Source organism: Phyllobates terribilis, unplaced genomic scaffold, assembly GCF_046119375.1.
Source record: "Phyllobates terribilis strain yellow unplaced genomic scaffold, ASM4611937v1 Scaffold_11__3_contigs__length_659146591, whole genome shotgun sequence".
NCBI classification, from domain to species: Eukaryota; Metazoa; Chordata; class Amphibia; order Anura; family Dendrobatidae; genus Phyllobates; species Phyllobates terribilis.
Window position 1 is genome coordinate 524,431,620 of NW_027362771.1, and position 17,154 is coordinate 524,448,773.

Genomic DNA, 17,154 nt, shown 5'->3' on the forward strand with positions numbered 1-17,154 from the left:
CACAGAAGCTAGGCCAAGTTTCAGGCTGGCTAGAAGCTTAGAGAGAGGGAGACACGGATCAGGAGGCCTTATACCCGCTCACTGGGGAGAAGTCCTGAAGTGCACCCTTCCTAGCAAGTACCCTGGACCATATCTGCCGTTACACCAGTAAAGGTACTGAAGCGAATCTCCTGTCTCTGTCAATTACTCCTGCTGCGCCATCTCTTCTGCACTACAACGCCCAGCATCACCATCTGCCCTAACACCTGCCCCGGGGGCCCGCTCAGCCTGTGGGGAGCAGAAACATCCCAGCTGCCATCCCATCACCGCCGGAGGTCTGCAGCTGCGCCGGTAACTATTACCGGGAACCACAGATGGCGTCACGAGACAAACTGTACACTAAAACCCCTTTTTCAAGAGAGACCCCAGAGTACGGGCCCGGGAGCCGACTGCCGTGATATCCTAAACAAGGTAAAAGGCCCGGGTACCGAGTCCCCTATATCCCCCAGGGTGACACACATGTAGGTAAGCAGGCGGGCACGACTGGTAGCCAGACAGGTGATTCAGGTAGGCAAGCAGACGGGTACAGCATTTAGCCAGACAGGTGATCCGGGTAGGCAAGCAGGCGGGCACAGCAGGAAACCTGACAGGTGGTCCAGGTAGGCAAGCCGGCGGGCACAGCAGGTGGACAGGCTGGTGGGCACGGCTGATAGATAGGCAGGTGGGCACGGCTGATAGACAGGCAGGCGGGCACGGCTGATAGACAGGCAGGCGGGCACGGCTGATAGACAGGCAGGCGGGCACGGCTGATAAACAGACTGGAGGGCACTGGAACCTGAGGGCTGAGGAGAGTGTTAGCACACAAACAACAACATTGTACAGGCATCTCCATTTTGGAGGAGGTGCTTTAAATAGGAGTGGTCCTTCGACCATTGGCCGGGGACTCTTTAGGACGGCACGCGTGGCCCCTTTAAGAGGGAGGGAGCCTCTTAACATAGATAGATTGTAAGCTTGCGAGCAGGGCCCTCACTCCTCTTGGTATCTGTTGAATTATGTGTTTACATTTCAGAGGGCACTTGTACAGACAATAAAGACATAACATAGTAAAGTGCTGTGGAATATGTTGACGCTATAGAAATAAAAATTATTATTATTAAATTGTCTTTCATAACCTCACCTCTGTAGCAGAGTTTGGCCTCTCCTCCCCCAGTTTTAAGCCTCCTACAAAGATTTCTGTTTCATTTAATGGCTGTATTTTAACCTAAATATGAAAAGGATCATTATCACCTGTTTGGTATAACTGCTTACTTCTACACCTGACTATAATCCTACAAAATCCCTCACTTTGTGCAAGTAGACCTAAAGGAATTGATGCTTTTATGCGGTTTTAAAGGCGAAGGCGGTGTGGCGCCCCTGAGGGTTCGACCGCCACAGGGATGCTGCACTCCTCTAATGGAGTGTGGTGTTCCTCCTCTGAGGTAAGGCCGGTGTGATAGTCGTGACCCAAGCCTTTGCATCCAACACCACATTTCTCCACCAGAGGGAGCTACTATGCACTAGGTGCTGCTCCCCTGGTTACAGGGAGACTGGGAACCAAGAGAGAGGGGAACCAGTTAGTGGGTGAGGGTGGAGGACTTACAAGTTAGTTACACTTTAGATTTCATATTTAATTCAAAGCCATCTTTGATCTTGGTTCTTCTTCGGCTGTTCTCTGTGCTGTCAACTACTGTGTGTAATGTGACCTCCCTCCGGGAGCCCAGATCCTGTGTGGGCCTGCGCTGGCAAGGGACACAGCCCTCGTACTCTGGCCTTGGGACGAGAGGTAGGTTGTAGACAAGGAATGTCTCAACCCGGCCAAGGACCAAGATCAAGAAGGCCCGGAGCTTAAGAGTGTGGCTCCGTAGCAAATGGATCCCAGGCAGGATGCAGACGGAGCAGTGTACGCCACCTCTCCTCGCCAACCTGATATATTCAGAGGGACTCCGGCTGCAAATGGGGTACCGGCCCCCGACACCCGACCTTGCTACTCTACGTCCTGGACGGGAAAGCCCGGTTAGGCCCAGAGGATCCCACCGGGTATCGGACGGAGCGGAGCTGCCCCCGTGCCCTGGTTCTGAGAGGAGCTCAGAGGGAGACCCGGCCTATTTGCACACACACGGACAGGAAAGGAATTGGTCTGTAGTTCAGGAACACTCTGCTGTAGGGCCGCGACTGAATGCTGGACTTACTCGGAGGTTGTCGGACCCCCGTCTCTGGTAAGCGCAGGACTCTGCGGGGAGCAAGGAGTCGCCTTCCTTTGCCAGCTACGTGAGTAAAGCCTTGGAAGTTCACCCCTATGGCCTCCGGACTGCTATTTCTGCGCCACACTGCGGGATGCCTTCTCCTCAACTACTACCCCCTCCATCCTGTCCCTCTGCCCTGAGGCCTTGCTCCGCCTGTGGGGAGTAGTAAGAACTCTAGCCACCCTAACATCATGCCTCAGCGGACTGCAGCGGCGCTGGTGACCCTTCACCAGGCACCACAGGCGGCGTAGTCGTTAACCAACCACTCAACCCGGGTAAGCCCACACCATCTCCTTTTAATGTGATGGCCCTGAGCACGGGTCGGGTACGGGCCACGGCTGCATCCCATCTCTCCATCACAGGACCTGACACCGAGTCCCCCAACACCCAGGGTAAACTAAAGGGCTTTCCCGAAGTAGAGGCGTCACAACCTGGCGTAGTCGGCAGGATCTCGTGCCCGCAGCAACGGAGAAGAGTGCCCATTGCTACCGGGTACTGCGCGCCTTTCTAAACAGACTGTCGTTTTCCACTTAAAATGGCGCCCGCCCAAGAAGAACGGGCGCCATAATGTGAAGGAGGGGCAGCGTCTCAGCAACTCCCATCGTGGGCCTGGCTCCCCAATGGCGCCAAAAGAGCAGACCGCCCCTTCCATTAGAGACTGTCCGCGGGGTAGTGTCCATCACCCCGGAGGGGACGTCCGAGGGAGTGCCAGTCGGCCTGCAGCCCTGGAGCCGCCCCAAAAAGGAGGTGGAGACGAAGAGGTGCAGCCATTTTCTAGAGTTCCAGCATCGTCACCAGGAGTTGCGACGATGGATGCCAATGGAGACGGAGCCAGATCCTCTCCCTACCTGGGAGCCCCTGCGGTCCCCAGCTATGGACCGGCCAAAGTGGCCCGGGAGCTCATGGAGGCGGCTATGCGGAAGCGAGAGGAGCGGCGGAGGAGTGAGGCCTTTACCAAGGGAGCGGCTGCCCCAGAAGGAGAGTCTCTGAAGTGCGCCTGCGGCCTAGCATTGGGTGAGTCGGAATCCCTTACCCCGGCCGCGGAACAGGCCGAGCCCCTCCTGGACCAGTGGTCCGAGTGCCAGTTCCCAGGTGCGGTATCCTGGGAGGAAGCCTTCTCCGCGGAGCTCCAAACCGCCGCCGTCGCCGGAGACCTCCGTGGTCTCTTACCTTCTGGCCCAGTGGAACCCGGATCTGCATGGGGGTCCACGGGCCCCAACCCGGACTGGTCCGCATACTCGGGCCTGCTACAGCAACCCCTAATGCCGCTTCCGGCCCCCACCGTTATCTGCCCGGCGGCAGAAGAGTGGGCCTGGGAAAACCCGGGGACGACCTAATGGGCTTCCCCAGGGAGACCCGAGCTGAAGCTCAGAGGAGCAGCGAGTATTGCTCCCAGCAAATCCAGCAGCTGAGTCGGGAGCAGCAGGAAAGGGAGCTTCGCTGTGAGCAGCTTCAAGTGCGGGCCAAAGCTGCCAAGTCCAGGGCCCGCCTGAGGGAGGTGTCCAACCCAGGCCCCCGTGAAGAAGGGCAGGTGGTCTGCTTCCACCGTGAGGCAGGATGGGGCTTCATAAGGAGTCCCGGGCTGGAGCGGGATGTCTTCTTTAATCGGCGTGACGTCGAGCCCCAGCTCAAGAAGGGACACCCTGGCTGGAGTCTCGCCGTGGGCGACATGGTGACTTACAACCGCCACAATGGAGAGTGAGGGTGGTATGCCCTGGATATCCATAAAGTGTCCAGGAGCGAGTCCCCCGCGCACTCAACTGTGGAGGGCCGGCTAGCCTCCGTCGGGAGGAATGAGCCCTTTCCCCGGAGGGAACACATGGACTGAGCAGCCACCGGCTGCTGTTGTCGTTGAGTTATACTGGTTGCATTACTGCATTATGTTTATTTTGACTTTCTAGAGACACGTGTCCCTGCGGACTGGCAGCAGACAGACTCTTTACATTGTATATAGTTTGCATCTCTTAAGGTGCTCCACATTGGTTTTATGTGAAACCGTGCCTTTCTTCTACCTCAAGTCCCCAGAAGAAAAACCTGTCAGGGTGGCTCTATGGGAGGTCCAACTCGGGATCTTCCTGCCCTGCAGCCACCCCAGGGCCCACATTGAGGGCTTAGGACAGGTCCCTCACACTTCTGAACTGACTCTGCGTCCTTGCACTTTTATCTGTCTGTTTGCATTAAGGTCTCTGGAAAAATGCTAGCACTATTGTAATTTTATAATTTTATACTTTTGTACTTTTATACTATTTACCTTGTTATGCAACGTTTAAGAAATGTGCCTCCCATAAAGGGAAGATAGTTCATGTTATTAGTAAAAAAAAAAAAAATTCCTGGGTGTTACTTCTTTTGCAGCCCGCGGACGTGCTGTGTTTTAACAGGGGGGAATGTGGCACCCCTGAGGGTTCGACCGCCACAGGGATGCTGCACTTCTCTAATGGAGTGTGGTGTTCCTCCTCTGAGGTAAGGCCAGTGTGATAGTCGTGACCCAAGCCTTTGCATCCAACACCACATTTCTCCACCAGAGGGAGCTACTATGCACTAGGTGCTGCTCCCCTGGTTACAGGGAGACTGGGAACCAAGAGAGAGGGGAACCAGTTAGTGGGTGAGGGTGGAGGACTTACAAGTTAGTTACACTTTAGATTTCATATTTAATTCAAAGCCATCTTTGATCTTGGTTCTTCTTCGGCTGTTCTCTGTGCTGTCAACTACTGTGTGTAATGTGACCTCCCTCCGGGAGCGCAGATCCTGTGTGGGCCTGCGCTGGCAAGGGACACAGCCCTCGTACCCTGGCCTTGGGACAAGAGGTAGGTTGTAGGCAAGGAATGTCTCAACCCGGCCAAGGACCAAGATCAAGAAGGCCCGGAGCTTAAGAGTGTGGCTCCGTAGCAAATGGATCCCAGGCAGGATGCAGACGGAGCGGTGTACGCCACCTCTCCTCGCAAACCTGATATATTCAGAGGGACTCCGGCTGCAAATGGGGTACCGGCCCCCGACACCCGACCTTGCTACTCTACGTCCTGGACGGGAAAGCCCGGTTAGGCCCAGAGGATCCCACTGGGTATCGGACGGAGCGGAGCTGCCCTCGTGCCCTGGTTCTGAGAGGAGCTCAGAGGGAGACCCGGCCTATTTGCACACACACGGACAGGAAAGGAATTGGTCTGTAGTTCAGGAACACTCTGCTGTAGGGCCGCGACTGAATGCTGGACTTACTCGGAGGTTGTCGGACCCCCGTCTCTGGTAAGCGCAGGACTCCGCGGGGAGCAGGGAGTAGCCTTCCTTTGCCAGCTACGTGAGTAAAGCCTTGGAAGTTCACCCCTATGGCCTCCGGACTGTTATTTCTGCGCTACACCGCGGGATGCGGGATGCCTTCTCCTCAACTACTACCCCCTCCATCCTGTCCCTCTGCCCTGAGGCCTTGCTCCGCCTGTGGGGAGTAGTAAGAACTCTGGCCGCCGTAACATCATGCCTCAGCGGACTGCAGCGGCGCTGGTGACCCTTCACCAGGAACCACAGGTGGCGTAGTCGTTAACCAACCACTCGACCCGGGTAAGCCCACACCATCTCCTTTTAATGTGACGGCCCTGAGCACGGGTCGGGTCCGGGCCACGGCTGCATCCCATCTCTCCATCACAGGACCCGACACTGAGTCCCCCAACACCCAGGGTAAACTAAAGGGCTTTCCCGAAGTAGAGGCGTCACAGCGGTCACACGGATATTGATTTGATTTAGATTTCTCTTTTGTTCATTCACTTTGCATTTTGTTCCTAAGAAAAATAAACTATTAACACTTCTATTTATGAAAGCATTCTTGATTTGTAGCATTTTTCCCCCTCCTACCTAAAACTTTTGCATGGTACTGTACAAGTATATTGATGTCACTTGCTGGAGTGAAACAGGATGCTGCTGGGTACATTATGTAACAGTGCCATGTCTAGCGGGTGAGAGTGGTCTGGAGACTGTACGTTTTATTACCTCTCCTGTGTGTGCTCGGATGGGCTATAAAGTGAAGCGTTAGCAGCATGTTAAATAAATGATAGTGTTTGGTGTAATGTTAAAGAGGTTGGCCTTGTGGCATGGCCCCTAGTTATAGCTGTAGGGAGTAGGGAACTAATGTTTGCCAAGTGGCACAACTTTGTCCAATTATTAGAACTACTAAGAAAAAGTGTGGCTGCTTCACAGGGCATGAAGATGACATTAGTTATACTGCCGGAGAATACAAACACTATTTACAGCAGTTTAGCCCTTTTTATATTCTGCAAGCAGTTATTCTTCAGGTTTCCTGGTATGGACTTATCTTCCTGCAGAATATGGATGACATATGGGGCAAATTTTTTCCAGGTTTATACTGTTCCACTTCCAGATCAGATTTGTTTATGAGACAATAACTCAGCTTATACCATAGTAATAATAATTATTATTATTATTTTATTTATACAGGGTGGTCCAAAAGTAGGTGGCCAGAAAATAATCACATTTATTTTGATTTACAGTTAGGTCCATATATATTTGGACAAAGACAACATTTTTCTAATTTTGGTTCTAGACATTACCACAATGAATTTTAAACAAAACAATTCAGATGCAGTTGAAGTTCAGACTTTCAGCTTTCATTTGAGGGTATCCACATTAAAATTGGATGAAGGGTTTAGGAGTTTTAGCTCCTTAACATGTGACACCCTGTTTTTAAAGGGACCAAAAGTAATTGGACAATTGACTCCAAGGCTATTTCATGGACAGGTGTGGGCAATCCCTTCGTTATGTCATTCTCAATTAAGCAGATAAAAGGCCTGGAGTTGATTTGAGGTGTGGTGCTTGCATTTGGAAGGTTTTGCTGTGAAGTAAACATGCGGTCAAAGGAGCTCTCCATGCAGGTGAAACAAGCCATCCTTAAGCTGCAAAAACAGAAAAAACCCATCCGAGAAATTGCTACAATATTAGGAGTGGCAAAATCTACAGTTTGGTACATCCTGAGAAAGAAAGAAAGCACTGGTGAACTCATCAATGCTAAAAGACCTGGGCACCCACGGAAGACAACAGTGGTGGATGATCCCAGAATAATCTCCATGGTGAAGAGAAACCCTTTCACAACAGCCAACCAAGTGAACAACACTCTCCAGGAGGTAGGCGTATCAATATCCAAATCTACCATAAAGAGAAGACTGCATGAAAGTAAATACAGAGGGTTCACTGCACGGTGCAAGCCACTCATAAGCATCAAGAATAAAAAGGCTAGACTGGACTTTGCTAAAAAACATCTAAAAAAGCCAGCACAGTTCTGGAAGAACATTCTTTGGACAGATGAAACCAAGATCAACCTCTACTAGAATGATGGAAAGAGAAAAGTATGGCGAAGGCATGGTACAGCTCATGATCCAAAGCATACCACATCATCTGTAAAACACGGCGGAGGCAGTGTGATGGCTTGGGCATGCATGGCTGCCAGTGGCACAGGGTCACTAGTGTTTATTGATGATGTGACACAGGACAGAAGCAGCCGAATGAATTCTGATGTATTCAGAGCCATACTGTGTGCTCAGATCCAGCCAAATGCAGCTAAACTGATTGATCGTCGTTTCATACTACAGATGGAGAATGACCCAAAACATAAAGCCAAAGCAACCCAGTAGTTTATTAAAGCAAAGAAGTGGAATATTCTTGAATGGCCAAGTCAGTCACCTGATCTCAACCCAATTGAGCATTCATTTCACTTGTTAAAGACTAAACTTCAGACAGAAAGGCCGACAAACAAACAGCAACTGAAAACCACCGCAGTGAAGGCCTGGCAGAGCATCAAAAAGGAGGAAACACAGCATCTGGTGATGTCCATGAGTTCAAGACTTCAGGCAGTCATTGCCAACAAAGGGTTTTCAACCAAGTACTAGAAATGAACATTTTATTTACAATTATTTAATCTGTCCAATTACTTTTGGTCCCTTTAAAAACAGGGTGGCACATGTTAAGGAGCTGAAACTCCTAAACCCTTCAACCAATGTTAATGTGGATACCATCAAATTAAAGCTGAAAGTCTGAACTTCAACTGCATCTGAATTGTTTTGTTTAAAATTCATTGTGGTAATGTCTTGAACCAAAATTCGAAAAATGTTGTCTCTGTCCAAATATATATGGACCTAACTGTATATATAAAATTATATTTACTAACACAAGCATAACATTGACAATTAAATTTTATTCTGAACAATAATACAAAAGCCCTTAAATTTTATCAACGCAGGTGCTCAAACTGTTTTCCATTACAATTTGCACAGCCTTGAAGTCTGCCTCTTACGCTTCCACAAACTTTTTTGCACAAGTCTCTTTGGGTATTAATTTCTTGAAATGCATCTCTTACGTAATTTTTCAAATCACTGACACTTTTTGGTTTTCGACTATAAACTTTGTCCTTGAGTACTCCCCAAAAGAAAAAATCCATTGGGGTCAAGTCTGGTGAACGTGCCGGGCAATCAAGTGGACTTCTTCGGCCAATCCATTTAATAGGAAATGTTTCATTAAGATACTCGCGGACTACTCTTGAATAATGTGGAGGGCCCCATCTTGTTGGAAATAAAGACTTTTTTTTCAAAGAGTCTGTGAGGAATGGAAAGTGGAATCTGATTGGTTGCTAAGTGAACCAGTTTCACTTTACACCATGTTTACCACCCTGTATAGCACCAATGTATACCCCAGCACTTTAGAATTGAGAGGGGACACGTAAAGACATTAGAGCAGCGGTGGCGAACCTATGGCACATGTGCCACAGGTGGCACGCAGAGCCCTCCTTGTTGGCACGCGAGCCATAGGATAAGCGCAAGCACCGCCGCCAGCCTCCTGAGCCAGTTCCATCACCTGCGACCGCACGCTGTCTGCTGAGCCAGCACGCTGTGTGTCTTGGGCCAGGGCGCGCGCTGTGTGTCTTGTGCCGGGGCGTGCGCTGTGCGAGTTGTGCCGGGGCGCGCGTTGTGTGTGCTGTGCCGGGGCACTGCGACCGCCACCACTCTCATCAGCCCGCGCACCATCCCCCTCCCACTAGAATCGCGGCCCCTCTAATCTGCACACGTGCTGCCTGATGGGAGCCAGGCGCGGCCTGAGCAGAGTGGCCCGCGGCGCTAGTGAAGCGCTGAGGAAGGTGAGGAGATGACACACGTGACAGGTAGGACTGAGAAATGTGAAGTCCAGATCAGCGTTGGAATGAGCAGAGGTGAGTATTTATTATTATTTTACTCTGGGGCCATTATACAGCGTGCAGCACCATGTGGGGCCCATTATATGGCGGCGTGCAGAACCATGTGGGGCCCATTATATGGCGTGCAGCTCTATGTGGAGCCATTATACTGTATGGAGGACTATGTGGGCCATTATTCCATATGGAGGACTATGTGGGGCCCATTATACTGTATGGAGGACTATGTGGGGCCCATTATACTGTATGGAGGGCTATGTGGGGCCATTATTCTTTATGGAGGACTATGTGGGGCCCATTATACTGTATGGAGGACTATGTGGGGCCCATTATACTGTATGGAGGACTATGTGGGGCCATTATTCTTTATGGAGGACTATGTGGGGCCCATTATTCTTTATGGAGGACCATGTGGGGCCCATTATACTGTATGGAGCACTATGTGGGGCCCATTATACTGTATGGAGCACTATGTGGGGCCCATTGTACTGTATGGAGGACTATGTGGGGCCCATTATACTGTATGGAGGACTATGTGGGGCCCATTATACTGTATGGAGGACTATGTGGGGCCATTATACTGTATGGAGGACTATGTGGGGCCCATTATACTGTATGGAGGACTATGTGGGGCCATTATACTGCATGGAGGACTATGTGGGGCCATTATACTGTATGGAGGACTATGTGGGCCATTATTCTGTATGGAGGACTATGTGGGGCCATTATTCTGTACGGAGGACTATGTGGTGCCCATTATACTGCATGGAGGACTATGTGGGGCCATTATCCTGTATGCAGGACTATGTGGGGCCCATTATTCTGTATGGAGGACTTTGTGGGGCCCATTATTCTGCATGGAGGACTATGTGGGGCCCTTATACTCTATGGAGGACTATGTAAGGCCATTATTCTGTATGAATGACTATGTGTGGCCATTATTCTGTATGGGGGACTATGTGGGGCCATTATTCTGTATGGAGGACTATGTGGGGCCCATTATTCTGTATAGAGGACTATGTGGGGCCATTATACTGTATGGAGCACTATGTGGGGCCCATTATACTGTATGGAGGACTATGTGGGGCCCATTATACTGTATGGAGGACTATGTGGGGCCCATTATACTGTATGGAGGACAATGTGGGGCCCATTATACTGTATGGAGGACTATGTGGGGCCATTATACTGTATGGAGGACTATGTGGGGCCATTATACTGTATGGAGGACTATGTGGGGCCATTATACTGTATAGAAGACTATGTGGGGCCATTATACTGTATGGAGGACTATGTGGGGCCATTATACTGTATGGAGGACTATTTGGGGCCATTATACTGTATAGAAGACTATGTGGGGCCATTATATTGTATGGAGGACTATATGGGGCCCATTATTCTGTATGGAGGACTATGTGAGGCCATTATTCTGTATGGAGGAATATGTGGGGCCCACTATACTGTATGGAGAACTATGTGGGGCCATTATACTGTATGGAGGGCTGTGTGGGGATTACAGTTGGAGAATCATACTGTGATGGGGTCACCATTCTTTGTTGGGGGGATTGAGGGAGAGGGGTACAGTATGGTCATTATACTGTGGGGGTATCATACTGTGTTTGGGGACAGTTTTGTTTGCATCCTACTTTATTATATGTATTATTCAAGGTTTGTTATTGCATATTTAAATTGGGCCATATGCTTTTTACTGCTTTTACAAAACATATTATATTATTCTACTATAATTCCAAAAGTTAATTTTTTATTTGATAAGGAAAAACTTCCTCAATTGTATACATTTTTTTCAACAAATATCAAGGTTGGCCTGCGACTTTGTCCAAGCTTTTAACTTTGGCCCTCTGTGTATTTGAGTTTGACATCCCTGTCTTAAAGGGTTATTCTCATCATGATAAAGGGTTACAATTGCAAAGAGGTAGTAAAAGCAAACAACTTTTACTTTTGATTAAAAATCCTCTGCAATTGGTGGCTAGTATCTTAGGCTTGGAGTGCAGCACTTACAAGCTCTCTGCTATAGAGTCTATAGCACGCTAATGTATGAGTTGTTTTTCTAAACTAAAACCTCAGTAGTCAGGAAAAATTGCTATGTTGGCACTTTGCAATAAATGGGTTTTGGATTGCAGTTTGGGCACTAGGTCTCCAAAAGGTTCGCCATCACTGCATTAGAGTAGCACATAGTTCACCAGTTACAGGAGGAGTGAGGGTCCTGCCCACAAGCTGACAATCTATAAGGAAATAGGGGGACACAATAGGTAGAAAGTGCTTGTTATATCCAGTCCAGCCATCATTATAATAAATAGGGGTCTTCATATAAAGCAGCGTGATCCGGTCACCAGCCAGTATCTAAGTGCAATTACCAAGTGCTATTGGGTGCATGGACAATGTGGAGACAGATGAATAGGAGGGAACAGATTCTGAGGACAATTTTAGAAAGAAGGAACAGGGGAGAGTTACCGTATTTTTTGGACTATAAGACGCGTTTTTTTCCCCGCAAAATTTGGGATGAAAATTGAGGTGTGTCTTATAGTCCAAAGGTAGCTTACAGGGGGGCGGTAGCGGTACAGCGGGATCACAGGAGACAGGGTCATCACTGCAGGAAGCTGGCGGCGGCAGGAGGGGAACGGTGCTGAGGGCCCTGGGAGGAGGGGTGTCTTGGCGGTGGGAGGCTACGGGCCCTGGGCTTCAAGAAAATGTCAGTGGTGAGGCAGGAGCAGAGTCACTGCTCTGTACATTCATTTCCCTGCGGTGGGCTTCAGGAAAATGGTCATCGGTGGAGGCGCATGCACAGATTTAGATCTCGGCTCTTCAAGTACCCACAATGAGTTCTTGGTGAGTTTTTGACGCTGTGCATTTTTGCCGCACAAAGAACACAGCATCTTACAATTCCAGCAGAATGGATGGGATTTATAGAAATCTTATGCCCACCATGCTTTTTTTTTTTTTACGCTGCGTAACCTGACCTGCGGTGCTTGTTTCATATCGGCAACATTTCAGTTTCTCTTGTGGGTGCGCAGATTTTTCCCTTAGAATTGCATTAGATGTGAAAAATCTGCAGATAAATACACACATACATTTACTGTGTTTCCACTGAAGAAACACACTAAATACATGGTTTAATGTGCACATGACTGTAGCAATAATTAAAGTCTCAAAAATAAAGCAGCTTTGTTTAAAGCATGACGTCCCAAAGAAAAGGACCAAAAACATAATAAAAACGCTTGTAAAAAATGCACTCAAAAATCCAATTAAAAAAACGCAAGTAACCTAATTTTTCTGATAGATATCGAAATGCTGCGTAAAATCTGCAACATCAAAAACTAAGGTTAAGTTCCCATGATGAGTATTTGGTGAGTTTTTGAAGTTGCAGATTTTCTGCAGCATTTCTGCATCTATTAGGTAAATTAGGTTACTTGCGTTTTGTTCATTGAGTTTTTGTGTGTGTTTTTTAAATGCATTTTATCATGTTTTTGACGCTGCATCTTTTTGTCTCTTTTTGGTATGTCATGTTAACATGACATACCAAAATAAATAAAGCTGCTTCGCTTTTAATACTTTCTAGTATTTGGCTTTGCCAAAACTTTATTAATACAGTTGTGAGCGGAAACAGATTTTATATGTGTTGCATTTTTATGTTGCTATGGTGATCAATTATTAAAGTTATATCCAGGGGCATACATAGGAATCATGGAGCCCCATAGCAGAAGTTCTACTTGGCCCCTCTTCCCTCCCAAAAAAAGAAAAAATAAATAAATATTTGTCTGTGTCACAGAAGAGCAGATCTCACAACTTTTCAGCCTTTACACAGTAATTTTCTTCCTTCTGAAGTCCTAGATTCCTCTTTCATTGCCCCCATAAAGTATGATGCAAACTAAAATGCCCCACAAACACAGTATGATACCCCCATGGTGAATTCCTCCACATGCTCAATATAATAACCCTACTGTACCCCACCTCAACTCCCAAGGCAAAGTATGGTGACCCCAACACAGTATTATCCCCAACTGTGACCCCCACACAGCCCTTCATACAGTAAAATGGGCCTACATACAGTATAATGGCCCGCACTAGCCCCCCAAACAGTATAATGGCCCCACACAGCCCTCCAAACAGTATGATGGACCGCACACAAACCTTCACATTGCTTTCATACAGTATAATGGCCCCCCACATAGCCCTCCACAGAGTATAATGCTCTCCTCATGGTCCTCCACACAGTATAATGCACTCCCCATGGTCCTTCAAACTGTATAATGTGCTCCCCAATATCCTCCACACAGTATAATGCACTCCCCATGATCCTGCACCCAGTATAATGCACTCTCCATGATCCTACACACAGTATAATGCACTCCCCATGGTCCTCCACACAGAATAATGCACTCCCCATGGTCCTCCATGCAGTATAATGCAGCCTCCATAGAGTAAAATGCAGCCCCATAGGGTAAAATGCAGCCCTCCATAGGGTAAAATGTACCCCTCCCATAGGGTAAAATGGAGCCCCCAGTCCTCCAGTATTATCACTACTCACTGATTAAAAAAAATATATACTTACCGCTCCTCGTTTCCCTGCTGCTTTGGTCTATGCAACTTGTCTCCTCTCATCACCTCAGCAGCTGGCAGCTCCACTGTCTGACAGCGTGGCGCAATGAAGTGATGTCATGGCGCCACTGCGTCAGATGCAGAGGAGCAATAATGGGAGAGGGAGTGTCACATGATGCTCCCTCCTCCATCATTGCTTTCAAATGTATTGGCATTTGCCGATACAGTTGAATGCGGGGCGGGGGGTTTCTCTGGCTGACCGGAGGGCTGGCGCAGTGCAGGCACTGACACCTGGGACCCCCCGGCTCACGGGCCCCATAGCAGTCGTGTTGCCTGCCGCCAATGGTGGTACACCACTGGTTATATCTATATCATACAGGATGGATGAGCCATGTACTACAGTGCTCAGTTTGACATGGACAATGCTAAAGGTCACCCAATTATACACCTCTTCTTCTGACATTACACCCACATTAATAGAAAATACCAGGGATTGTCTGTCTGCTGTCTCTTACATCATGTCCTCACTCTGTCTGAATCTGAATCTCTCCAAAACTGAACTTCTTGTGTTTCCTCCCTCTAACTGACTTATACCCAATATTGCAATTGCCTTGGGTGGTTTAACCATAACTCCCAAGCAGCCTGCTCACTGTCTTGGAGTTATATTTGACACAGAACTTTCCTTAATCCCCTATATCCAATCACTCACTAGCGCATGTTACCTGCATCTTAAAAACATCTCCAGAATCGACCTTTTCTCACCTTTGAAACTGCAAAAACTCATACAATCACTCTTATTCACTCTTGTCTGGACTACTGCAACCCTGTACTGATCGGTCTCCTTCTAACCAAACTCTCTCCTCTCCAATCCATCCTGATTGCAGCAGCCAGGGTTGTATCTCTACAATGATGCCTCTACCTTGTGCCAGTCATTGCACTGGTTATTCATCCGTTACAGATAACAATAGAAACTTATTTCTCTCACTCACAAAGCGCTCCAAAGTTCTGCACTGCCCTACATCTCCTCCCTTATCTCTGTCTCTCACCCTACCCATTCTCTGCATTTTGGTACATGTAAATTCCTTGATTCCTACCACAATTACACAGGCACTATTTAAAATAGTAGGCAGGTCACTGAAAGCACAGTGACCTATCAGAAGCCAGAGTGGAATACATAAGCAGAGCACCACATAAAGCCCCTCCCCAAAGGCTGCCCTGGAGCACGAGCATATCATTTTCTCAGGAATGATAATAAAGATTAAAAAAAAACACAACACACATTTCATCAACAAAGGTATCATTTTAATCAGTGTAACAGCGCCCACCTGACAGTGTATGTAGTTTACTAAGCTCAGTCCTGCTGACAGGTGTGCTTTAAAATGTCTGCAGAAAAAAAGTATGGAGTGGAGGGATGGGAGAGAGCACAAAATTGGAAAAAAAAACGCCCAGCACAGGGTTCAAAACCAAATTGTTGTAGAGTATTTTGGTTTACTAGGTGTGAAAAAGTCTTTATTCATGGGTGCCACATGCTGCCCATGTTCTCAACTAGATTGTAATTGCATGTAGAGGTTGTATGGAGGTTGAAGCAGCTACAGAAGCCCCCAAAGCCCAGGATGCTTCTTTTAGCACCACTGCTGCAACTTCAAAGATGGTCTTCACTTCTCAAGTCTCAACCTCGCCAATAATTGCCACAAAGCCTCGTGAGCAAAAGGGCCATGGTGGGAAAAACAGCTGCAGCAGTGTTCAGCCCCTATAACCCGTATGTATGCCTTTGAGAATGCTTGTAAAAGAGTCAACCCATACCATTTTCCTATAGCCTAATTTTCCTCGTAAACATGCAGTTGTCTCTGCCTCCCACATTCTGTGTTAACAAGAATGCTAATATCGATAGCACCGAGCACCGGTCAGTCCATTTGATCCAGCCAGTGTTTGAAGTCCTCCTGCCTTTGATGATCTAAGACAGAACGTGAAGACAAAGGTGTTTTCAGATCTCTGTGTGAAGGCGAAGGGTGTTAGTGATATCAAAGGATGAAACCTATAAATGTGAGACCCCCTTGTAGAACTGGCCAGTCATAGAGACTGCTACACACACATTACAACTACACAGGTTACATGGTATCAATGGGAGCGACTATGAGCTTCATGAAGATCCAGAGAAGGGTAAATGAGAAGATACGGAGAGGTCTATCACAAAAGAGTCAACATGTTGCAGGTGACAATCATTGCCATTTTTATTTTATGTCTTCGTATCTGTGCATGTATGGCTGTTCATCCGCTATTGTACATTCTTATAACTTGACCATAAAAGAAGACCAAATGGAAATTTAGCTTTGTTCCATTGAGGTCACCTTCTGATGATGATTATGTTGCTTTATGACTGAGATCAATGTGTGATGAACTGAGAACATCTGATTAGTCCTGATTCATATTCAGCATGTACATTTTTTTTAGCACTTTTTAAACTTCTAAGCAAAAGCACGTCATACAAGCGGTGCACCATGTTTTACTTCAGTGCAAAGTGCGGCAGATTTATGAGATACACAGTATTTATGTGTTTCTAAAACTGATGCAGGTGCTTAGGAAATAGGGCTTCATTCACACCGCATTTGCCAATAGAGCAGCTGTCAGTCATCCTGACTCTGTACTAAAGAAGAGAGAAAAAGACGGGATGGTGAGCGCTGCTGAAATAGCCCTGGAATCCATATGTGTGAAGAGCCGTCCTATCACTGAATAATTAATGAGCGGCAATGAGCTTCAGCATCAAACTTATGTCTTGGTCAGTCCATATATACACACAGTACTAAATAGTCAGGATTTAAAGGGAACCCCTCAGGCGATTTATGCTGCCCAAATCATGGCAGCATGAATTTAAGCCAAGCAGTACGATTGCAGCCAGGTATATTATTATATGAAATGCTTCGGCCTTTCAGAGAAAATATACTTTAAAGATATGGTTCTTCCCAGCACCGATTCAGGTGATTGACAGGTCCCCCTCTCACATGTGCATAGGGAGAGACCTGTCAATCACCTCTAGCAGTGCCAGCGGAGGGTGGAGCCAGACTAGGCTTGACAGCAAGAGTCGCCTGACAGATTCCCTTTAAAAGAGACCTGTCACCAGATTTCTCCATACAAACTCCTTATATAACTAAATAGACCTCT

The 17,154-nt window shown here is 47.7% G+C and overlaps 1 protein-coding gene across 3 annotated transcripts in view; it reads left to right on the plus strand.

The window, feature by feature from the left end:
- The window catches only part of KCNIP3 (potassium voltage-gated channel interacting protein 3), a 210,672-nt gene that overhangs the window by 51,121 nt on the left and 142,397 nt on the right, over positions 1-17,154 (plus strand). Inside the window, exon 1 of one of the 3 annotated variants that reach the window (XM_073653671.1) lies at positions 16,065-16,207. The exons of the other annotated variants lie outside the window; for them this stretch is intronic. Within the exon in view, the coding sequence (XP_073509772.1) occupies positions 16,108-16,207 (100 nt within the window). The 5' untranslated portion in view covers positions 16,065-16,107. Of the gene's footprint in view, positions 1-16,064; positions 16,208-17,154 lie in introns of those variants that run through there. 3 annotated transcript variants of the gene reach the window in all.